We start from the raw sequence: 26,491 nt of genomic DNA on the forward strand, positions 1-26,491 counted from the left end.
GAGTAAGCCAAAACAGGGCAAATATTTATTATAGAACAAAAAGCGGCACAGTCCCTTTAAGGGAAAACACAAAAACACTAGAGTCAAGGAAATATGGAAAATGCGGCACTGTGCCTTTAAGAGGCGAACAGGCTAAGGGACTAAGGCTAAGGGCCGGGGCTAAGGACCAGGGCTAAGTGTCAGGGCCAGGACCAGGGGCACTGGAGAGGGGGACAGGGACAGAGGCCCGGAGAGGCGGGCTGGAGACAGGGACAGAGAACAGGGTTAAGGACTTGGACAGGGCGAGGGCCAGAGCTGCTTACAGGGAAAAGGACAGGGTTCCGACGGCGGAGGCCTGGCACGGGGACAGGGGCCCGACGGCGGAGGCCTGGCACGGAGATCCTCTTCGTCCCTACTCGGATGCTGCAGACGGGCAGCGCAGAACAAAGGGGGTCCCATGGGACCGGGATGGGAACACGCCGTCCTCCCGTGGAATACTAGGGAGCGACGACAAGCCTGGGTCCAAGGGGAACGGGATGGGCACACGCCGTCCTCCCGTGGAATACTAGGGAGCGACGACGAGCCTCACCCCAGGAACGAGGATCACGAAGAGACGCCTTCCTCCCGTGGAATCGGGAGCGATGACGAGCCGGCTTGACGTCTGGAGTGGGAACACTGGAAAACCTCCCATAGAGAATTAGAGAGCGAAGACAGTGTCCCACTCCAGGTAAACGGCGACAGGTGGTGATGGCTGGCACGTCGTCTCACGCCGGAGACGCGGCAGGTGATGGTAACGTACAGGATGGTAACGTACAGAACTCCATGAACACAGACACAGATACAGAGTCCAGAACACAGAACGACCCGACAAGGACTGGAGGGGAGTCTGCAACCTATGTACTCTCCCGAGGTGATTGCAAACTCCCAACAGGTGCGTGAAGGTAGAGGATCAAGGATGTCCAAGGGTGGGGGCTGGTGAAGAGTAGAGGAGAGTAAATAATCGCAAGGGTGGGGGCTGGTGAAGAGTAGAGGAGAGTAGACAGGGAAAAGCTCAGGGAACAGGCGAATCCTCACAGTACCTCCCCCTCCACGGGAGCCACCGGGCGACCCAAAAAATCAGACAGCGGGGCAGGGGACATGACAAAGCAACAAACAAACAAAAAAAACTGGGCCATGCTAGCAGGGGAAGCTACACCTAAAGTGGGGCTAGCAGAGGGACTGGGTAGCTGCCAGAGCATTGCTAGCTACAGGGCCTATGCTAGCTGTACTGCTACATTAGCATAGAGGCTGCGCTAGCTGCCGGAGCTAGGCTAGCAGACAGGGCTGGACTAGCAAAGGAGAACAAGCTAGCTGGAAGGACAGTCCTAGCTGTGGGGAAACAGGGTAGCTAACAGGGGAGCTAACAAGGCTAACAGGGGAGTCAACAGGGGAACTAACAGGGGAACTAACAGGGGAACTAGAGGGAGCTAGAGTCGGTTAGAGGGAACTAGAGGGAACTAACAGGGGCTAACTCACATACACTGTCTGTGCTGGCTGGGGTCGTTGACTGGTCGGGTCGTACTGTTATGGTTTGTAACCGACCCCAATCGCACAACACAAGACAGGTATGAGAGTAAGCCAAAACAGGGCAAATATTTATTATAGAACAAAAAGCGGCACAGTCCCTTTAAGGGAAAACACAAAAACACTAGAGTCAATGAAATATGGAAAATGCGGCACTGTGCCTTTAAGAGGCGAACAGGCTAAGGGACTAAGGCTAAGGGCCAGGGCTAAGGACCAGGGCTAAGTGTCAGGGCCAGGACCAGGGGCACTGGAGAGGGGGACAGGGACAGAGGCCCGGAGAGGCGGGCTGGAGACGGGGACAGAGAACAGGGTTAAGGACTTGGACAGGGCGAGGGCCAGAGCTGCTTACAGGGAAAAGGACAGGGTTCCGACGGCGGAGGCCTGGCATGGGGACAGGGGCCCGACGGCGGAGGCCTGGCACGGAGATCCTCTTCGTCCCTACTCGGATGCTGCAGACGGGCAGCGCAGAACAAAGGGGGTCCCAGGGGACCGGGATGGGAACACGCCGTCCTCCCGTGGAATACTAGGGAGCGACGACGAGCCTGGGTCCAAGGGGAACGGGATGGGCACACGCCGTCCTCCCGTGGAATACTAGGGAGCGACGACGAGCCTCACCCCAGGAACGAGGATCACGAAGAGACGCCTTCCTCCCGTGGAATCGGGAGCGATGACGAGCCGGCTTGACGTCTGAAGTGGGAACACTGGAAAACCTCCCGTAGAGAATTAGAGAGCGAAGACGGTGTCCCACTCCAGGCAAACGGCGACAGGTGGTGATGGCTGGCACGTCGTCTCACGCCGGAGACGCGGCAGGTGATGGTAACGTACAGGATGGTAACGTACAGAACTCCATGAACACAGACACAGATACAGAGTCCAGAACACAGAACGACCCGACAAGGACTGGAGGGGAGTCTGCAACCTATGTACTCTCCCGAGGTGATTGCAAACTCCCAACAGGTGCGTGAAGGTAGAGGATCAACGATGTCCAAGGGTGGGGGCTGGTGAAGAGTAGAGGAGAGTAAATCATCGCAAGGGTGGGGGCTGGTGAAGAGTAGAGGAGAGTAGACAGGGAAAACACAGGAAAAAGGTCCAGGGACAGGCGAATCCTCACAAGTAGAAATAGTAATGATGGTACAAACCGTAGTAACACACTGTACCAGAGACAGTCCTAACAGTGTTTATTATGAAGACTCAGACAGTCCTAACAGTGTTTATTATTAAGACTCAGACAGTCCTAACAGTGTTTATTATTAAGAGTCAGACAGTCCTAACAGTGTTTATTATGAAGACTCAGACAGTCCTAACAGTGTTTATTATGAAGAGTCAGACAGTCCTAACAGTGTTTATTATTAAGAGTCAGACAGTCCTAACAGTGTTTATTATGAAGACTCAGACAGTCCTAACAGTGTTTATTATGAAGAGTCAGACAGTCCTAACAGTGTTTATTATGAAAAGTCAGACAGTCCTAACAGTGTTTATTATTAAGAGTCAGACAGTCCTAACAGTGTTTATTATGAAGAGTCAGACAGTCCTAACAGTGTTTATTATGAAGAGTCAGACAGTCCTAAGAGTTATCAAGTTCAACAATGTATTAAGTTAAACTATTATATTAGTTATTTTATTTTGTATGTATTTGTATTTATAGACTGTAAATGTGCATTTACGTGAATCATTGTCACATGAAAACATGTTTGCACCAGATTTAGCAGAAGCTCATTTCCATCTGTAGTCTATACAAAAAAAACATGAAATACAAACAGTGCAAGAGTTCAAAATACATACATACTTCGCCTCTTCGAATCCAGCTCACAGCTCCGGGGTTGTCACCAGCTTGGCTGGCCGTTCACACTAATACAATTGGCAGTATTAGAGGGTGGGAGAAGCTGGCGGGGTGGGTCCGGGTCGTTGTAAACAGCGACTCCTACAGTTTGGTCGGGGCGCCTGCTAAGCGCGGATAGGACTTGAATGGGATAGTGTGATCCTTCCACACGCTACGCCCTCTCAATGAGAATCCGTGCTGCCAGGTGAAAAGAAGCGGTTGATTGGCTGGACGTGTGTCGGAGGAAGCACGTGATAGCCTCCACTCTCCCAGACCGACTGTGGGGGGTAAGTGCGCAGCGACCAGGAAGGGGATTGGGAATTGGCATAACGACTAACATTGGGATGGGAGAAAATCGGAGGAAAATGGAGGGGGAAAAAGATCAATAAAAAAAAGAAAACAAAAAAAAAATACATACATACACGTAAAATGCCTCACAACATGCACAGGACACACGGCATAAACAGTGCAAGATAGTTATGATCTAATCAACAAAGACACCTCTAGTACATCACTATTATTATTATTATTATTATTATTATTATTATTATTATTATTATTATTATTATTATTATTATTATTATTATTATTATTATTATTATTATTATTATTATTATTATTATTATTATTATTATTATTATATATTTTTTTGTCTGTATATTACTAGTGAAGCACTGCCTCACTAGTTGTCATGCAATAACCTCCACTGGTGTGTGTGTGTGTTCGTGTGTGTGTGTGTGTGTGTGTGTGTGTGTGTGTGTGTGTGTGTGTGTGTGTGTGCCCATGTGTGTGTGTGTGCCCGTGTGTGTGTGTGTGTGCTGCAGACTCACGGTGCATCCTGCTGCCCGTGGTGCTGAGCGTGCTGCAGGCCCACATGCAGGAGCAGAGGGACCTGGTGACGTGCGCTCGCGTCCTGACCAGCATGCTGTCGCTCATCAAGAAGGAGGAGGAAGATGGCACGACCGCTGTGAGTATGAGGCAGGGTTCACGCACACAAGGTCCTTGAACCCTTTCACTGCCACACGACAGCCGGTTAACCCTTTCACTGTGACAATACAGAAGGTTAGCCCTTTGCTATCACACAACCGACGGTAAAGGGCTAACCTTCTGTCGTGTGGCAGTGAAAGGGTTAAAAAATTTAAATAAAAAAAAGCCAAGGCCTGGAATTCCTTGAAAAAAGCAATTTTTTTAACAAGGTGCTTATTAAAAAGTCCTTGGAATTCAAATCAACCATTCACATTGAAAGTTTTGTTCATCCATGATCAAGTTGTTCTGAATCAAGAAATTCCTTTTTTTTTTATCTAAAGTGTAACTAATTGTCGGAAATTGGTTTTAAGCCATTTTGGATCAGATTTTTTTCAACAACAAAAAAAACAAATTTAAAAGTGAATTGGATCCTTTTAAATGCCCCTTTAAAATGAAAAATAGTGCTTGGAAAAGCACTTGAAAGTCCTTGAATTGCATTTTGCAATGTCTTTGGGAACCCTGATGAGGCCACGTTTTAAACCTGCAACGTTATTCTACTGTGAGTACGAGGCCACGTTTTAAACCTGCAACGTTATTCTACTGTGAGTACGAGGCCACGTCTTAAACCCAACGTTATTCTACTGTGAGTACGAAGTCACGTTTTAAACCTGCAACGTTATTCTACTGTGAGTACGAGGTCACGTTTTTAAACCTGCAACGTTATTCTACTGTGAGTACGAGGTCACGTTTTAAACCTGCAACGTTATTCTGCTGTGAGTACGAGGCCACGTCTTAAACCCAACGTTATTCTGCTGTGAGTACGAAGTCACGTTTTTAAACCTGCAACGTTATTCTACTGTGAGTACGAGTTCACGTCTTAAACCCAACGTTATTCTACTGTGAGTACGAGGTCACGTCTTAAACCCAACGTTATTCTACTGTGAGTACGAGGCCACGTCTTAAACCTGCAACGTTATTCTACTGTGAGTACGAGGTCACGTCTTAAACCCAACGTTATTCTACTGTGAGTACGAAGTCACGTTTTAAACCTGCAACGTTATTCTGCTGTGAGTACGAGGTCACGTTTTAAACCTGCAACGTTATTCTACTGTGAGTACGAGGTCACGTCTTAAACCCAACGTTATTCTACTGTGAGTACGAGGTCACGTCTTAAACCCAACGTTATTCTACTGTGAGTACGAGGCCACGTCTTAAACCCAACGTTATTCTACTGTGAGTACGAGGCCACGTTTTAAACCCAACGTTATTCTATTGTGAGTACGAGGTCACGTCCTAAACCTGCAACGTTATTCTATTGTGAGTACGAGGTCACGTCTTAAACCTGCAACGTTATTCTATTGTGAGTACGAGGTCACGTCTTAAACCCAACGTTATTCTACTGTGAGTACGAGGTCACGTCTTAAACCCAACGTTATTCTATTGTGAGTACGAGGTCACGTCTTAAACCCAACGTTATTCTATTGTGAGTACGAGGCCACGTCTTAAACCCAACGTTATTCTATTGTGAGTACGAGGTCACGTTTTTAAACCCAACGTTATTCTGCTGTGAGTACGAGGTCACGTTTTTAAACATGCAACGTTATTCTACTGTGAGTACGAGGCCACGTTTTTAAACATGCAACGTTATTCTACTGTGAGTACAAGGCCACGTCTTAAACATGCAACGTTATCTTCTGGCCGCCTCAGACCTACTCCTATCCAAGCTCCGGGAGGGTCATCAAAGAGAAGTCGCCTATTCTCAGTCCTTGCCCCACAATGGTGGAATGAACTACCCACCCCAGTTAGGACAGCCGAAACCCGTCCAATCTTTCGTCGTCGACTAAAGACGCACTTCTTCAACCATTATCTGAATTTAAAAAAAAAATTATAATCTAACCCTAACTAACCGTACTGTCATGCACTTGTCCTAATAAACTAACCTACACTGTAGCACTCAACACTTTGATGAACATTGTTACTCAGCTGATAGAGTTGTGCCCTTCCTGATGGCTTGTCGTACAGAACTTGTAAGTCGCTTTGGATAAAAGCGTCAGCTAAATGACTAAATGTAAATGTAAATGTTATTCTATTGTGAGTACGAGGTCACGTTTTTAAACCCACCTGCAAAACTGGAAGGTGACTTTGAGTGAAGCTGGAAATATGGTGTATCTTTTGGTGTATTTCTTTCTTTCTGGCCAATACACTGTAGATTGTTGGCTTTTGTCAGTTATTCTCCGTAAGGTGGAAATTGGCACGCAGATAGTCCAACGATGAGACCCATCAATGTAGCAGGGAGTTGGGCAATTGGCACACCCTCCAACCAGTGTTAGGGGTGGGAATCACCAGTTTCATCATGATACGATACGATATCGATTCTTTGGACAACGATACGATATTTGCCGATATCACAAAGTCTCTCACGATACAATACGATACGATTAGATTCAGGTGCCTGCGATCGATATGAGATGATATCATATGCCCATTTAACACAATCAGTTATGAGACTCGCCACAGGATTTTCAAAATAAGAGTATCGATATGAATCGATCTTATTACATCGCATCGATCCGATTCGATCGTTGATAATTACATCGATGTATCGATCTGGATCGATGTATCGTCCCACCCCTAACCAGTGTGTGTGTTTGTTTGTGTGTGTGTGTGTGTGTGCGTGTTTGTGTGTGTGTCAGTAGCTGGTTGCCTAAATTGGCACCATTCAGTGCCAGTAAAGCGATAAGCAATACGTGTGTCTGATGCCCAGCAGATCAGAGTTTTTAACAGACAAACGCACACAGGCACACTCTCTCTAGCTCTATCTCTATGTCTCTCTCTCTCTCTCTCTCTCTCTCTCTCTCTCTCTCTCTCTCTCTCTCTCTCTCTCTCTCTCTCTCTCTCTCTCTCTTTCTATATCTATCTCTATGTCTCTCTCTCTCTCTCTCTCTCTCTCTCTCTCTCTCTCTCTCTCTCTCTCTTTCTATATCTATCTCTCTCTATATCTCTCTATCTCTCTCTATATCTATCTTTATCTATCTATCTATATCGCCCTATATCTCTCTATATCTCTCTCTGTATCAATCTCTCTCTCTCTCTCTCTCTTCTGTGTGGGAGGCTCTAGATGTGTATTGTTCCTACTTTAATCACAACATTAAATAACCTGCCTGCGTGATAGTATTCAGTGCTCGTCAGGACCAGGTGTGCGGCCGACTCCGCCTCTCCGGCTCGCTGTTACTGTAACAGTTGAAGGGAGGAGTGATGTGTTACACCACGCCCCCTGCTTCCTGTTATCGCCGCGTCATGGCCAACGAGAGGTGGGAGTGGCCAACGAGAGGTGGGAGTGGCCAACGAGAGGTGGGAGTGGCCACCGCGCCGACCTGCGTCTGTTCTCGTCTAGCTGTCGTTAGTGGGGGAACGTTCTGAGGTTCTCTGTGAGAACAAAGGCGTTGTCGGAATTCTGGGCAAAAAGTATGCATTTTGTCATCAAAAGCTTTTGAGGAAACACGTTGCTGTTTATTAAGGATGTGCGTGTCCGACCGGTCGCTATGGTAACTGTTGTTCAGGCTTGTCGTTATCCATTCAGCCAAGTGGAGAAGAAGTAGAGAGGCAGAGAGAGAGAGAGAGAGAGAGAGAGAGAGAGAGACTCTGGAGAGAAGGCTTTGGCAGGATCTGATCCCAGGCCAGCAGGGATACATATGGTTCCACAGGCGAAGGTCTCCACCACGACACCATCTCTGGGCACCGTGCCACCCTTGCCACCCCCAGTGTGAATAATCTTTGTGTACAGGATCGTTCATCACAGAGAGCTCCTCACGGCCAGGTGGACTAGATAGGGAACGACACAGTGGTGCAGAATCTAACCAGCAGAGTGGGAGATGAGAGACACTGACGTTAAAGTCCTCTAGTCTAATTGGACATAATAATTCTGAACAAAATGTATGTAAACAAAAACAAAAAAAACTTCTGGCTTGCACAAATGTTATACTACTACAGTATCCTTTTTCCAAATTACTGTCAGTGATTAATTATGCGCTATTGTCCACTGTCACTTTTTACAATATATATTTAACTTACTGGCAGCGAAAATAACGACCTGCTGATGATGAAGCATCGCACATTTGGAAATACATATAAATTAGGGATGTTCGATATTGGCTTTTTTACATATAACCGATATACCGATATTGTCCAACTCTTAATTTCCGATACCGATATCAACCGATACCGATATATGCAGGGTTTCCCCCCCAAAAAACACAACATTATGCATACTTTTTACAATAAATAAAATAAGAATTTGTTCTTACTTGCTTGCCTGGGTAAATAAAGGTTAAATAAATGTAAAAGAAAAAGAAATAATAAATAATAATAAACCGATACCGATCATTTCCGATATTACATTTCAATGCCAATATCGGTAGGCCGATAATATCGGACATCCCTAATATAAATACTTTGTGTTTTTTAATAAATGTGATGACCTTTATGTGTGTGATTTAGATCCTCAGTGCCTTCCCAGTTCCCAGGAGGACTCTGCAGTCACCTCTTCTGTCCTTTGGTTAATAACATTGGGGGTTGAACGATTATTTTTCTAACCTTTATTGAACTCGGGGACGGTTGACGTATTCATCTTTTAGAGACGTCTTCATCTAAGTACTGTAATGTTACCACTCTCTTTTCTTTTCTTTTTCTAGAGTAGAACATCTTTTTCAGTGTGATGTCAGAGTGTGATGTCACGACAGCACTGACAAATCGCTATGTCAGTCTTTATTTTTCCATTAATTTGTCATTCGTTTTATCAAAAATAGTTCACGGTGTCATATTCAGGACATTCAGAGTAAATGATTTCTTATAAAGAAAGGTGGATCTGTTGACGAATGGTATGAACCAAAATCAAGAACATGTCTGATTTAAGAACTACTATAGCTCAGAACCATGTGTTGTGCAAAATATATCCAAAAGTCAAAGATCCTTTTGTGCACAATTATATTTAGGTACATTACCGTTAGTCGTAGAAACAGGTCGATTCGATTCGATGGCACCCCAGAGGAGGACATATTTCATTTCCTATGCGATTTTGGGAGACATTTTAAACAAATGTCCTTTTTATATGATGAAATAAGAAGTAAAAATTTCTAAATCTATAGCTGCTCATTTATTTTGGCGGGATGACAATGAATCACCTGAAGCTGTGTTTCATAAAACAGCATTTAAAAGTGAATTGTATCCTTTTTAACACTAGCACAGCCATGGAGAAAATGCCACTAATTCCCGCCAGGAACGGGTCAGATGACCCGACAGCTTGTATGAGAAATATGAGAAAAATAAACAGTGTAAACTATATAATTACCTCTGAATATAAAAATATGAGGTGTACCACAATGCAATGAAATGTAGGTTTGAGTGACATAAAAAAAGAAAATGTACAAAAAATATATATATATATATTATAAATCTTTTTAATAATTTTTTTTTATGGAAGAGCCACACATTGACGGGCAAAGAGCCACATGCGGCTCACGAGCCACAGGTTGGCCACCCCTGCGCTAGACGCTCGCAAAGTGCTGTGACTTTCGTCTGTTCCAACGGCCCATTATGTGGAATAACGTTCTAATGACATTTTCCTGAAGTCATTTGAAATGTCAGAAACCGTGCCAGATAAAACGGGTACTTTTAGGAAAAGTCATTGAGTGACAGAGCTGGAGCTCGACCGAGTGACGAGGATACATTTATTGAAAATGCCTCGGGGTCATGTGACCCCTTGTCGGCTGTGCTAGTGTTAAATGCCATTTTAAAATATAAAAAACAGATCTTGGAAAAGTACTTGAAATTCCTTGAATTACATTTTTGCCACGTCTGTGGGAACCCTGGTGGCAGGAGCCGGCGGTGTCCGAGGAGGTGGAGCTGATCGTGGAGAGCCTGCTGAGGGTCCTGCTGAGGACCATCCTGGAGATCACCAACCGGCCCCAGCCCACCGGGCCAGCACTCAGACTGCAGTTCCAGGACGTCACTGTACGTATATCAGGGTCTCTTAATATGTCATGATGTGCTCTGTCCTTGTGTCCATGACTGTATTGTGACAATACAGTCATGGACACAAGGACAGAGCACATCATGACATGTATCCCTATCGTATGTCTATGTACTTTTGTTGTGTTTTTATTCGAATGTTATTTATCTTGATTTTATTCTGTTTTTATTGCTAACAATTTTTTTACACCGGATTTTAGCCTGTACCTTCTGGCAGGGGGACTGCCAATGGAAATTAGCCTTTTGGCTAAAATTGGGTGCATTTACATCTGTAAATTATTTTATTAATGTACACTGTCCCCCTTGAACAAATAAAGTAAACCTAAACCTAGTACAGTGATAGTATGTGTGTACAGTGACAGTACATGTATGTGTGTACAGTGACAGTATGTGTACAGTGACAGTATGTGTACAGTGACAGTATGTGTACAGTGACAGTATGTGTACAGTGACAGTATGTGTACAGTGACAGTATGTGTACAGTGACAGTATGTGTGTAGTGACAGTATGTGTACAGTGACAGTATGTGTACAGTGACAGTATATGTGTACAGTGACAGTATGTGTACAGTGACAGTATGTGTGTACAGTGACAGTATGTGTAGAGTGACAGTATGTGTGTAGTGACAGTATGTGTGTACAGTGACAGTATGTGTGTACAGTGACAGTATGTGTGTACAGTGACAGTATGTGTGTAGTGACAGTATGTGTGTACAGTGACAGTATTATGTGTACAGTGACAGTATTATGTGTACAGTGACAGTATGTGTGTACAGTGACAGTATGTGTACAGTGACAGTATGTGTACAGTGACAGTATATGTACAGTGACAGTATGTGTACAGTGACAGTATGTGTACAGTGACAGTATGTGTACAGTGACAGTATGTGTGTACAGTGACAGTATGTGTACAGTGACAGTATGTGTGTACAGTGACAGTATGTGTACAGTGACAGTATGTGTACAGTGACAGTATTATGTGTACAGTGACAGTATGTGTACAGTGACAGTATGTGTGTACAGTGACAGTATGTGTGTACAGTGACAGTATATGTGTACAGTGACAGTATGTGTGTACAGTGACAGTATGTGTACAGTGACAGTATGTGTACAGTGACAGTATGTGTGTACAGTGACAGTATGTGTACAGTGACAGTATGTGTACAGTGACAGTATGTGTACAGTGACAGTATGTGTGTACAGTGACAGTATGTGTACAGTGACAGTATGTGTACAGTGACAGTATGTGTACAGTGACAGTATGTGTACAGTGACAGTATGTGTGTACAGTGACAGTATGTGTACAGTGACAGTATGTGTACAGTGACGTATGTGTACAGTGACAGTATGTGTACAGTGACAGTATGTGTACAGTGACAGTATGTGTGTACAGTGACAGTATGTGTACAGTGACAGTATGTGTGTACAGTGACAGTATGTGTACAGTGACAGTATGTGTACAGTGACAGTATGTGTGTACAGTGACAGTATTATGTGTACAGTGACAGTATGTGTACAGTGACAGTATGTGTACAGTGACAGTATGTGTGTACAGTGACAGTATGTGTACAGTGACAGTATGTGTGTACAGTGACAGTATGTGTGTACAGTGACAGTATGTGTACAGTGACAGTATATGTGTACAGTGACAGTATGTGTGTACAGTGACAGTATGTGTACAGTGACAGTATGTGTGTACAGTGACAGTATGTGTGTACAGTGACAGTATGTGTACAGTGACAGTATGTGTAGAGTGACAGTATGTGTGTACAGTGACATTATGTGTACAGTGACAGTATGTGTACAGTGACAGTATGTGTGTACAGTGACAGTATGTGTAAATTGACAGTATGTGTACAGTGACAGTATGTGTACAGTGACAGTATGTGTACAGTGACAGTATGTGTGTACAGTGACAGTATGTGTACAGTGACAGTATGTGTGTACAGTGACAGTATGTGTACAGTGACATTATGTGTGTACAGTGACAGTATGTGTACAGTGACAGTATATGTGTACAGTGACAGTATGTGTGTACAGTGACAGTATGTGTACAGTGACAGTATGTGTGTACAGTGACAGTATGTGTGTACAGTGACAGTATGTGTACAGTGACAGTATGTGTAGAGTGACAGTATGTGTGTACAGTGACATTATGTGTACAGTGACAGTATGTGTACAGTGACAGTATGTGTGTACAGTGACAGTATGTGTAAATTGACAGTATGTGTACAGTGACAGTATGTGTACAGTGACAGTATGTGTACAGTGACAGTATGTGTGTACAGTGACAGTATGTGTACAGTGACAGTATGTGTACAGTGACAGTATTATGTGTACAGTGACAGTATGTGTACAGTGACATTATGTGTACAGTGACAGTATGTGTGTACAGTGACAGTATGTGTGTACAGTGATAGTATGTGTGTATGTGTGTACAGTGACAGTATGTGTGTACAGTGACAGTATGTGTGTACAGTGACAGTATGTGTACAGTGACAGTATGTGTACAGTGACAGTATGTGTACAGTGACAGTATGTGTGTACAGTGACAGTATGTGTGTACAGTGACAGTATGTGTGTACAGTGACAGTATGTGTGTACAGTGACAGTATGTGTACAGTGACAGTATATGTGTACAGTGACAGTATATGTGTACAGTGACAGTATGTGTGTACAGTGACAGTATGTGTACAGTGACAGTATGTGTGTACAGTGACAGTATGTGTGTACAGTGACAGTATGTGTGTACAGTGACAGTATGTGTGTACAGTGACAGTATGTGTGTACAGTTACAGTATGTGTACAGTTACAGTATGTGTGTACAGTGACAGTATGTGTGTACAGTTACAGTATGTGTACAGTGACAGTATGTGTACAGTGACAGTATGTGTGTCACATACATTATGTGTGCATTGTGTAAGTAAGTGAGTATACCATTATAAAATTACTGTGGTTTACATATCACAGATGACTTTTTGTTATGCCCTGTAAGGTGACCGTGGGTGTTTTGAAAGGCGCCTCCAAATAAAATGTATTATTATTATAATTATTATTATTATGGTGGCAGTGATGGTGGTGGTGATGATGATGATGATGATGATGATGATGATGATGATGATGATGATGATGATGATGGTGGCAGTGATGATGATGATGATGATGATGATGATGATGATGATGATGATGATGATGATGATGATGATGGTGGTGGTGGCAGTGATGATGATGATGGTGATGATGATGATGGTGATGATGATGATGATGATGATGATGATGATGATGATGATGATGATGATGATGATGATGATGATGATGATGATGATGATGATGATGATGATGATGATGGTGGTTGTGGGTGCTGGTTCCAGGGGGAGTTTGTGGCCTGCCTGCTGGCTCTGCTCAGGCAGATGAGTGACAGACATTACCAGCAGCTGCTACAGGCCTTCACCAGCAAGGATGACCTGAGGGTAAGACCAAGACCTACCCGTCTGTCTGTCTGTCTGTCTGTCTGTCTGTCTGTCTGTCTGTCTGTCTGTCTGTCTGTCTGTCTGTCTGTCTGTCTGTCTGTCTGTCTGTCTGTCTGTCTGTCTGTCTGTCTGTCTGTCTGTCTGTCTGTCTGTCTGTCTGTCTGTCTGTCTGTCTGTCTGTCTGTCTGTCTGTCTGTCTGTCTGTCTGTCTGTCTGTCTGTCTGTCTGTCTGTCTGTCTGTCTGTCTGTCTGTCTGTCTGTCTGTCTGTCTGTCTGTCTGTCTGTCTGTCTGTCTGTCTGTCTGTCTGTCTGTCTGTCTGTCTGTCTGTCTGTCTGTCTGTCTGTCTGTCTGTCTGTCTGTCTGTCTGTCTGTCTGTCTGTCTGTCTGTCTGTCTGTCTGTCTGTCTGTCTGTCTGTCTGTCTGTCTGTCTGTCTGTCTGTCTGTCTGTCTGTCTGTCTGTCTGTCTGTCTGTCTGTCTGTCTGTCTGTCTGTCTGTCTGTCTGTCTGTCTGTCTGTCTGTCTGTCTGTCTGTCTGTCTGTCTGTCTGTCTGTCTGTCTGTCTGTCTGTCTGTCTGTCTGTCTGTCTGTCTGTCTGTCTGTCTGTCTGTCTGTCTGTCTGTCTGTCTGTCTGTCTGTCTGTCTGTCTGTCTGTCTGTCTGTCTGTCTGTCTGTCTGTCTGTCTGTCTGTCTGTCTGTCTGTCTGTCTGTCTGTCTGTCTGTCTGTCTGTCTGTCTGTCTGTCTGTCTGTCTGTCTGTCTGTCTGTCTGTCTGTCTGTCTGTCTGTCTGTCTGTCTGTCTGTCTGTCTGTCTGTCTGTCTGTCTGTCTGTCTGTCTGTCTGTCTGTCTGTCTGTCTGTCTGTCTGTCTGTCTGTCTGTCTGTCTGTCTGTCTGTCTGTCTGTCTGTCTGTCTGTCTGTCTGTCTGTCTGTCTGTCTGTCTGTCTGTCTGTCTGTCTGTCTGTCTGTCTGTCTGTCTGTCTGTCTGTCTGTCTGTCTGTCTGTCTGTCTGTCTGTCTGTCTGTCTGTCTGTCTGTCTGTCTGTCTGTCTGTCTGTCTGTCTGTCTGTCTGTCTGTCTGTCTGTCTGTCTGTCTGTCTGTCTGTCTGTCTGTCTGTCTGTCTGTCTGTCTGTCTGTCTGTCTGTCTGTCTGTCTGTCTGTCTGTCTGTCTGTCTGTCTGTCTGTCTGTCTGTCTGTCTGTCTGTCTGTCTGTCTGTCTGTCTGTCTGTCTGTCTGTCTGTCTGTCTGTCTGTCTGTCTGTCTGTCTGTCTGTCTGTCTGTCTGTCTGTCTGTCTGTCTGTCTGTCTGTCTGTCTGTCTGTCTGTCTGTCTGTCTGTCTGTCTGTCTGTCTGTCTGTCTGTCTGTCTGTCTGTCTGTCTGTCTGTCTGTCTGTCTGTCTGTCTGTCTGTCTGTCTGTCTGTCTGTCTGTCTGTCTGTCTGTCTGTCTGTCTGTCTGTCTGTCTGTCTGTCTGTCTGTCTGTCTGTCTGTCTGTCTGTCTGTCTGTCTGTCTGTCTGTCTGTCTGTCTGTCTGTCTGTCTGTCTGTCTGTCTGTCTGTCTAAGGGTAGGACAGACAGATATATGTATTTATCTATCTATTGCCTCACCCACTCACATTCAAAACAACTTCATGAGTGAGTCACTCATTGCAGTAGCACAGATCTGTCTGTTGTACTGGGAGGTGATCTGTGTGTGTGTGTGTGTGTGTGTGTGTGTGTGTGTGTGTGTGTGTGTGTGTGTGTGTGTGTGTGTGTGTGTGTGTGTGTGTGTGTGTGTGTGTGTGTGTGTGTGTGTGTATGTGTTTCTGTTCTCACCCACTCAGTCGCCAACCTAGCGATCTCTTGAGCGAGTAACTCAGTCAGTCACACTGCAGTACAGTAGCAAGTGTCTAGTCGCAAGGTTAGTGGCAGGGGTTTGAGGAAGATGGGGAAAGAGAGAAGAAGAAGAAAAAGAGAGAGAGAGAAACAGCGAAATAAACGAGGTCACTAAGTTCATCCGGTATGGAGGGGGTATAATGTGTATCTCCTGAATGCATTACCACCCCAGGACTGTAGGGTGTCTGTGAGAGACGTGTTTTGGGAATTAATGTCGTCTTTACATAGATAGATAGATAGATAGATAGATAGATAGATAGATAGATAGATAGATAGATAGATAGATAGATAGATAGATAGATAGATAGATAGATAGATAGATAGATAGATAGATAGATAGATAGATAGATAGATAGATAGATAGATAGATAGATAGATAGATAGATAGATAGATAGATAGATAGATAGATAGATAGATAGATAGATAGATAGATAGATAGATAGATAGATAGATAGATAGATAGATAGATAGATAGATAGATAGATAGATAGATAGATAGATAGATAGATAGATAGATAGATAGATAGATAGATAGATAGATAGATAGATAGATAGATAGATAGATAGATAGATAGATAGATAGATAGATAGATAGATAGATAGATAGATAGATAGATAGATAGATAGATAGATAGATAGATAGATAGATAGATAGATAGATAGATAGATAGATAGATAGATAGATAGATAGATAGATAGATAGATAGATAGATAGATAGATAGATAGATAGATAGATAGATAGATAGATAGATAGATAGATAGATAGATAGATAGATAGATAGATAGATAGATAGATAGATAGATAGATAGATAGATAGATAGATAGATAGATAGATAGATAGATAGATAGATAGATAGATAGATAGATAGATAGATAGATAGATAGATAGATAGATAGATAGATAGATAGATAGATAGATAGATAGATAGATAGATAGATAGATAGATAGATAGATAGATAGATAGATAGATAGATAGATAGATAGATAGATAGATAGATAGATAGATAGATAGATAGATAGATAGATAGATAGATAGATAGATAGATAGATAGATAGATAGATAGATAGATAGATAGATAGATAGATAGATAGATACTTTATTAATCCCCTTGGGGAAATTCAGGTATCCAGTAACAGCTCAGGCAGTTAACAGACAATAGAAAAAAGAAAAAAAAGGACAACCAATACAACAAACAAACAATGAAGGTCAGCAAAAGGTGAAAGCAGAGAGATGATATCATAATCGTTTGATGATTTCATCCAAAATTGTTATGGTTTGTATAAGCGACCCCAATAGCACGACACAGACCGGTATTCAGAGTTTAGCCAAAAACAAGGGCATGATTTATTTACACACAAAAAGCGGCACTGATCCTTTAAGGGTGAAATACACTAGAGTCCAAGAAACAACAAAAATGCAGCGCTGTCCCTTTAAAAAGGGCGAACAAAAAGTACACAGGAATATCGTCTTGAGTCCATGAATGAAAACGAAAGTTCGGACTCTGGTCTCGTACACCCTCACCAGAACGCTGCCGACGGGCAACACAGCAAACAGGGGGTCCAAGGGGAACGGAGTGAGAACACGGGCATCCTCCCGTGGAACTATAGAGAGAGATGATGAGGCCTCACCCCAGGAACGAGGTCCACGAAAACAGGAAAACAGCCTCTCCCTGAACGTCAGCAAAACAAAGGAGATGATTGTGGACTTCAGGAGGTCGGGGGTCAAGGACTACAGCCCCCTCAGCATCGACGGGGCACCGGTTGAGAGAGTCAACAGCTTTAAGTACCTCGGAGCCTACATATCCGAGGACTTGACATGGACCACACACATTGACAGTGTTGTGAAGAAGGCACGACAACGCCTCTACTTCCTCAGGCGCCTAAGGAAGTTCCAAGTCAGTCAGAAGATCCTTAAGAACTTCTACTCATGTACAATAGAGAGCATCTTGACCGGCAACATCACCTCCTGGTTTGGTAATAGCACTGCACAAGACCGAAGCAGACTACAAAGAGTGACACGTTCAGCCGAACGCACAATTGGAGGGGGGCTCCCCACCCTCCAGAACATTTACAACAAGCGTTGCAAGGGCAAGGCTAAGAGAATCATTAAAGACTCCAGTCACCCGAACAACTGCCTCTTTGAACTGCTGCGGTCAGGCAAGCGATACCGGAGTCTCAAGGCGAGCACAGAAAGACTCAGAAGAAGCTTCTATCCCCAGGCCATCAGGCTGCTAAACGAACAATGAACACTACACAACAACAACCACCAAACGCACATAGCACACACATCCACACGCACACACTCACTTTAAACAAACACACTGTAGCACCCACTCCACACACTTTATAGCACACACCCACTTTAAACAAACACACTGTAGCACCCACTCCCCACACTTTATATTTATTGATGAAGGATTGCACTACAACTCGTACACCTTACTGTAAATTGTACCTAAATTGTACCTCATCCCATTTCTGCTTTGCACTATATAGTACTGTACATTAGTACACTGCATAGTATTGTATATTATATGGTAACTCAGAACATTGTACATATGTCTATACCGAACACTGTGACCTCATTTTCTTCTTCTAAATTACATGCTATACTATGTTATTTGATACTATCTTGTCTAGCACAGTCTCTGGAGCGTAACAGTAAGAAGCATTTTGTATGAAAGTATTCTGTACTTCTGTATGACAACTATTAAAGAAACTTGAAACTTGAGTAGGGCAGTAGCTGGCACGACGTCTCACCCCAGAGACGCGGCGGTAGATCATGGTAGCAACGGAAGGCACGACGTCTCCCAGTGAGAACATAGGAAATCCTCCCGTGGGATTATAGAGAGCGAAGACGATGTCTCACCAGGAGCGCGGCGGTTGATGGTAGCATACAGAACGACCTGGCAACGAGTGGAAGGCAACCAGCAGTACTAGTAGTCTCCCGACGAGCTGATTGCCAACCACTCACAGGTGCGTGAGGTAGAATGTTCGGCACGCCCCCTCGTTGGGCAGCATGCAGTCCTTACCCAGCCCTCACAAAAATGAGTGTCTGGAACTTTAGACATTATTCTTGTATATAGAGTCCTTAGAAGAGACATCATCATCATGATGATCATGATTCCCTTTAATGTGATCTTTTTTTTATTTGTATTTTCTTTTATTTAGCATTTTTAGATTCGATTTTAGATTATATATATATATTGTAACTATATTTATTGTAGGGCAAATATAATTAGATAGGGCATACATACCCTCATCTTGCACCTTGACCTTTTTACACTACCTACTTGCCCTAATGCGCATGCCCAGAGTCAATTATATTGTTATATTGTTTACACTGCCTATTTTTATTTACATTTTTATTTATTTTTACTTCGCCAATGTACGATAACTTTACGACCTGTATCACGTCTTCTACTACCTGTACCTTCCCTCCCCCATGCTGCTATGATGCCTGCATTTCCCCAAAGGGATCAATAAAGGAATAATCGTATATTATATTATCGTATACAGGGGTCCTCAACCTTTTGCACCTCGAGTACCTTAACCCTTTCACTACCACACTACAGAAGGTTAACCCTTTACTACCACACTACAGAAGGGTAACCTTTCACTACCACACTACAGAAGGTTAACCCTTTACTACCACACTACAGAAGGTTAACCCTTTACTACCACACTACAGAAGGTCAACCCTTTACTACCACACTACAGAAGGTTAACCCTTTACTACCACACTAGAGAAGGTTAACCGTCTGTAGTGTGATAGTAAAGGGTTAACCTTATGTAGTGTATTGTAGTAAAGGGTTAAAGGTAGACTCTGTAATGGAGGTGGGACCGTGGGGTGCACAGATCAGCATGTCCTCCTCGAAACAATTCATGTTTTAGAATCGTCAAAATGCCCCTTTGTGTGTTGGGGTGACGGTGGCTTAGGAGGTAGAGCAGAGTGGCTGTCTGGTAATCAGATTGTTCTCACTTCAATTCTGGCACCTGCCAGCAGTGTGTCAAAGTGGGCAAGACACTTAACCCCTAACTGCTCCCGATGAGCAGGTTGGCACGCTGCGTGCATGGTCGCCTCCGTCGTTGTGTGAATGTGAGGCATGTGTTTCATAAAGCGCTGTGGATATAAATATATACATGCAGGCCATTTACCATGATGTATGTCTCTGTGTCCTCAGGATTTTCTGCTTCAGATCTTCACAGTGTTTAGGATTCTTATCAGACCGGAGATGTTCTCCAAAGACTGGACTGTCATGCGATTGGTCACTAACAAGTAAGCCCCGCCCTCCTCACACACACACACACACACACACACACACACACACACACACACACACACACACACACACACACACACACACACACACACACACACACACACACACACACACACACACACACACACACACACACACACACACACACCAATAGACTTAGGCACAATGCTCCAACGGTTTGTTTTCATAGGCTATTATTGTGCTGTGCAAGGTCATAGAAATAAAATGGGAATGAAAATTGTGGATTTGTCTCTCTCTCTCTCTGTATCTCCCTCTCTCACTGTGTCTCTTTCTATCTCTCTCTATCTCTCTCATGGGAATGAAAATTGTGGATTTGTCTCTCTCTCTCTCTGTATCTCCCTCTCTCACTGTGTCTCTTTCTATCTCTCTCTATCTCTCTCTCTCTCTCTCTCTCTCTCTCTCTCTCTCTTTGTCTCTGTTTGTCTCTATCTATCTCTCTCTGTCTCTGTCTTTCTTTCAGTGTCATCATCACAACTGTGCTATCTCTTTCTGATGCCCTGAGGAAAAACTTCCTCAATGACAAGTTTGACTACAAGGTAAGGACAGAATTAGCTAAACATACAGGTTGTGTGTGTGTGTGTGTGTGTGTGTGTGTGTGTGTGTGTGTGTGTGTGTGTGTGTGTGTGTGTGTGTGTGTGTGTGTGTGTGTGTGTGTGTGTGTGTGTGTGTGTGTGTGTGTGTGTGTGTGTGTGTGTGTGTGTGTGTGTGTGTGTGTGTGTGTGTGTGTGTGTGTGTGTGTGTGTGTGTGTGTGTGTGTGTGTGTGGCTTCTGAGGGGCTGCAGTATTGTATTGTATTTTCTAAAATAGTAACCTTCTAACTACTAGTAATAGTAACTACTACTATGCTACTGTGGTGGAACCCGACTCATCAATTATGGTCGTAGACGGATCTCCATGATCAATATAGGTTTAATAGTGAAACGCATAATGAACAACAAGCTAAATGCAGTTTAAATAAGCTTGGCTGAGAGGAGTGATAAATCCAAAGGGTACATTAGAGGGGGTTGGGTGGGGGGGATTTTGACATTTACCAGGGCCAGTTTTCAAATTGCAGCCACCCGTAGGTGCTCTTTGAGAGCGGTTTTGAAGGAGGGTAGGGATTCACATTCCTTTACAGCTGTGGGTAGGGCGTTCCACATTATTGTGGCATAATTGCGAAATGTGTTTAGTCCCTTGTTTGAGCCGAATCTGGGTTAAACGTGATTTGTGGAACTCCCTCTGGTGTTGTGGTCGTGGACCTCACTGACCGTTAGCTTGTGTCACAGTGGGTAGTGCATGAACAAGTTACATCAGAAAGTTTGCATTTAGCAGAACACGTAGCCTACATTCGTAGCCTACACCCCCCCCCCCCCCCGAAAAAAGAACCACTTCCCTTATGAACCCAATTTGACCTAAATCTTCTCTTCCAGGTGTGGGACTCCTATTTCTATCTCTCTGTGATATTCATCAACCAGCCTTGTCTCCAGCTAGAGTCCTTCTCTCCCTCCAAGAGGAAGAAAATACTGGAGAAGTAAGTCTAAATGCTGTACACACATGTGTCTTACGCAACATCCACATACAAGCACAAATACTACTAAAAGGCTATCATGCTGGTTTGATGGTATTTTCGTGGTATGAATAATTGACCATAACGCTGCCATGGTAAAAGTCTTGGATCGCCATGGTACCACTTTTTTATACTTAAATAAGACCATGGTATATAATCCAATTTATACAACAGGTAGTTCCGACCACGCATTGTGATTGGTCGAGAACGTTCTAAACAGTGAGTATATTCATGATACAACTCCCGGAACTGTCCAAGGTGCTGATTCCCCAAGGTGCTGATAACTTTCTCTGACTTTCACTTGCATTAGACTAATACGTCATTAATTTGCGTTGCCAAGCTTGTTGATATCCTACTCCATTTGAAATTCCATACCAACAAGTCATCTTTAGGAAAAATTATTCTACGCCAAGTTCACTGAAATCGATATAAAAGACCCTACAATTGTCTGTATTCATCCTATATTCTTCCCGACACAACCTGCTGTATATAAAAGCGATAATACACTCGAAGCCTGTGGTATGTCCTGAACTGTGACGCGCCTGCGGGCACGAGGGCGAAGCTCGAGTGGCACGTCTGGTCAGTGATAGCATGGTGTTATTCACCGTCAAGGATGGAACAATTAAATAAAATCGATATTCTCCTTTTTGGTTCATTACAATTTCCTCAAGCCTAGTAATGGACACAATATTTCTGACACTGGGAATACATTCCCTGAGATCTATAGATGTCCCTAGATACCAAGAACATGCAAATGGACCTTGTAGAAGTGGAGCGATCTTCCATTTACTTAGGTGTGTATTTTTAGGCAAATTTTCAGAAAATATGACTAGGAACATGCCAACATGTTGGGAAATTAGCTTCTTCTCCAGAGAGAGACAAGAAGATAGATACCAGTTTGCTCTCTGTGCGTTCAGTAGACTCTATCTGGCTGCACGTTAGCCTAGCTTAGCACAATGAATGGAAGCGGACAGTGCCGGTCAGTCTAGGCGTTGTCCATTTTTGATTATTGCCATAACCACATATACATCTCTCTCCCCTCTCTCTCTCTCTCTCTCTCTCTCTCTCTCTCTCTCTCTCTCTCTCTCTCTCTCTCTCTCTCTCTCTCTCTCTCTCTCTCTCTCTCTCTCTCTCTCTCTCTCTCTCTCTCTCTATCTCTATCTCTATCTCTCTCTCTCTCTCCCCCTCTCTCTCTCTCTCTCTCTCTCTCTCTCTCTCTAGGTATGGAGACATGAGGGTGATGATGGGCTGTGAGATCTTCAGCATGTGGCAGAACTTAGGTACTGTAGGATCAAACCCACCTGTCCTCGAACTAAATGTTGACCCATTTCCCTTCAGGGTCTTATGTCGGGCTCTTGTGTTGGTGTTCTGCTCAGACTGCTCCTCTGTTGGGGCTCCTCTCGTGTCGGTGTTCTGCTCAGACTGCTCCTCTGTTGGGGCTCCTCTCGTGTCGGTGTTCTGCTCAGACTGCTCCTCTGTTGGGGCTCCTCTCGTGTCGGTGTTCTGCTCAGACTGCTCCTCTGTTGGGGCTCCTCTCGTGTCGGTGTTCTGCTCAGACTGCTCCTCTGTTGGGGCTCCTCTCGTGTCGGTGTTCTGCTCAGACTGCTCCTCTGTTGGGGCTCCTCTCGTGTTGGTGTTCTGCTCAGACTGCTCTGTTGGGGCTCCTCTCGTGTTGGTGTTCTGCTCAGACTGCTCCTCTGTTGGGGCTCCTCTCGTGTCGGTGTTCTGCTCAGACTGCTCCTCTGTTGGGGCTCCTCTCGTGTCGGTGTTCTGCTCAGACTGCTCCTCTGTTGGGGCTCCTCTCGTGTCGGTGTTCTGCTCAGACTGCTCTGTTGGGGCTCCTCTCGTGTTGGTGTTCTGCTCAGACTGCTCTGTTGGGGCTCCTCTCGTGTCGGTGTTCTGCTCAGACTGCTCTGTTGGGGCTCCTCTCGTGTCGGTGTTCTGCTCAGACTGCTCCTCTGTTGGGGCTCCTCTCGTGTCGGTGTTCTGCTCAGACTGCTCTGTTGGGGCTCCTCTCGTGTTGTTGGTGTTCTGCTCAGACTGCTCTGTTGGGGCTCCTCTCGTGTTGGTGTTCTGCTCAGACTGCTCTGTTGGGGCTGAGTGTCGGTGTTCTGCTCAGACTGCTCTGTTGGGGCTCCTCTCGTGTTGGTGTTCTGCTCAGACGGCTCCTCTGTTGGGGCTCCTCTCGTGTCGGTGTTCTGCTCAGACTGTGGCAAATCAGACAGCATTATTTCAACGGCAACGTTGTTGTTGAGCGCACTACATAAAAGTGAGTTAGTTTAAATATTTAAACGTTTCCCCCTCCTCAAACCGGATGTTGAGCCTGTCAAAATGTGCCTTTTATTTTGCTTTGTGTACAACACAAATAAGAGCTTTTTTCTCTAACATGTTACTTACAGGAATAGTTTCATTATCACAAACAACTTCACAATAAGAGCTAATGACTGCAAATGTCCCATATTTTAATAAAAAAAATAAAATACAACGAACAGAATATGCTGCCCCCTTGACTGATTTATTGCATGGCCATTTTAAATTGCCATCGTCTGAACATAGCATTAAAGGAACACGGCGACATTATGATAAATTCGGTTACCGTCTTCTCCAAGTGCGTTCAGTAGAAGGCTATTTGGCTGCAAGCTAGCCTAGCTTACCACAAATGAATGGAAACGTATATGGACCAGCTAGCCTATAGCAGTTGGTCAAAAAAAAAACTAAATGCATTTCCTATAATATTGGCATGTTCCTTTAAGAATGTGTGGCTTACCACTATCATGGTGTGGAGCAGTGGAGGTTATTCCATGACAACACGTGAGGCAAAAATTCACTCATAATTATTATTAATTTACATATATATATATATATTTTAGTCATCCTATGTTGAAAAATGTCTGGCCACAGTGACAAGTGGATGCTGAACGTCAGCCAAATGAATATCTTAGCGCTAAACAGAAGTGGCGAATAGAATCGACCGACTTCAAGCGGTGCCGACGTCGAGTCCCAGCCGTCCTTGACACCTTGTGCCTCACTGACCTCCAGGGGAACACAGGCTGAACTGACACCTTGTGTCTCACTGACCTCCAGGGGAACACAGGCTGAACTGACACCTTGTGCCTCACTGACCTCCAGGGGAACACAGGCTGAACTGACACCTTGTGCCTCACTGCCTCCTCCAGGGGAACACAGGCTGAACTGACACCTTGTGCCTCACTGTCTCCCTCCAGGGGAACACAGGCTGAACTGACACCTTGTGTCTCACTGCCTCTCCAGGGGAACACAGGCTGAACTGACACCTTGTGCCTCACTGCCGCCCTCTAGGGGAACACAGGCTGAACTGACACCTTGTGCCTCACTGCCTCCTCCAGGGGAACACAGGCTGAACTGACACCTTGTGCCTCACTGCCTCCTCCAGGGGAACACAGGCTGAACTGACACCTTGTGCCTCACTGACCTCCTCCAGGGGAACACAGGCTGAACTGACACCTTGTGCCTCACTGACCTCCAGGGGAACACAGGCTGAACTGACACCTTGTGCCTCACTGACCTCCAGGGGAACACAGGCTGAACTGACACCTCGTGCCTCACTGCCTCCCTCTAGGGGAACACAGGCTGAACTGACACCTCGTGCCTCACTGCCGCCCTCCAGGGGAACACAGGCTGAACTGACACCTTGTGCCTCACTGCCTCCTCCAGGGGAACACAGGCTGAACTGACACCTTGTGTCTCACTGCCTCCTCCAGGGGAACACAGGCTGAACTGACACCTTGTGCCTCACTGCCTCCTCCAGGGGAACACAGGCTGAACTGACACCTTGTGTCTCACTGACCTCCAGGGGAACACAGGCTGAACTGACACCTTGTGCCTCACTGCCTCCTCCAGGGGAACACAGGCTGATCACTGCCTCCTCCAGGGGAACACAGGCTGAACTGACACCTTGTGTCTCACTGCCTCCTCCAGGGGAACACAGGCTGAACTGACACCTTGTGCCTCACTGCCTCCTCCAGGGGAACACAGGCTGAACTGACACCTTGTGCCTCACTGCCGCCCTCTAGGGGAACACAGGCTGAACTGACACCTTGTGCCTCACTGACCTCCAGGGGAACACAGGCTGAACTGACACCTTGTGCCTCACTGCCTCCCTCTAGGGGAACACAGGCTGAACTGACACCTTGTGCCTCACTGACCTCCTCTAGGGGAACACAGGCTGAACTGACACCTTGTGTCTCACTGCCTCCTCCAGGGGAACACAGGCTGAACTGACACCTTGTGCCTCACTGCCTCCTCCAGGGGAACACAGGCTGAACTGACACCTTGTGCCTCACTGCCTCCTCCAGGGGAACACAGGCTAAACTGACACCTTGTGCCTCACTGCCTCCTCCAGGAGAACACAGGCTGAACTGACACCTTGTGCCTCACTGCCTCCTCCAGGGGAACACAGGCTGAACTGACACCTTGTGCCTCACTGCCTCCTCCAGGGGAACACAGGCTGAACTGACACCTTGTGCCTCACTGCCTCCTCCAGGAGAACACAGGCTGAACTGACACCTTGTGCCTCACTGACCTCCTCCAGGGGAACACAGGCTGAACTGACACCTTGTGCCTCACTGCCTCCTCCAGGGGAACACAGGCTGAACTGACACCTTGTGCCTCACTGACCTCCTCCAGGGGAACACAGGCTGAACTGACACCTTGTGCCTCCTCACTGCCTCCTCCAGGAGAACACAGGCTGAACTGACACCTTGTGTCTCACTGCCTCCTCCAGGGGAACACAGGCTGAACTGACACCTTGTGTCTCACTGCCTCCTCCAGGGGAACACAGGCTGAACTGACACCTTGTGCCTCACTGCCTCCTCCAGGGGAACACAGGCTGAACTGACACCTTGTGCCTCACTGCCTCCAGGGGAACACAGGCTGAACTGACACCTTGTGCCTCACTGCCTCCTCC

The 26,491-nt window shown here is 45.2% G+C and overlaps 1 protein-coding gene across 1 annotated transcript in view; it reads left to right on the forward strand.

The window, feature by feature from the left end:
- Positions 1-26,491, forward strand: part of dock4b (dedicator of cytokinesis 4b) — a gene marked incomplete at its 3' end in the record, with an annotated part of 397,129 nt that overhangs the window by 245,921 nt on the left and 124,717 nt on the right. The window contains 7 exon segments of the mRNA XM_084331105.1: positions 4,186-4,328; positions 10,202-10,336; positions 13,725-13,823; positions 19,881-19,975; positions 20,461-20,536; positions 21,410-21,510; positions 22,768-22,826. Coding sequence (XP_084187231.1) covers positions 4,186-4,328; positions 10,202-10,336; positions 13,725-13,823; positions 19,881-19,975; positions 20,461-20,536; positions 21,410-21,510; positions 22,768-22,826 — 708 coding nt within the window.

This window comes from Notolepis coatsorum, assembly GCF_963971535.1.
Source record: "Notolepis coatsorum genome assembly, chromosome: 15".
Lineage (NCBI taxonomy): Eukaryota > Metazoa > Chordata > Actinopteri > Aulopiformes > Paralepididae > Notolepis > Notolepis coatsorum.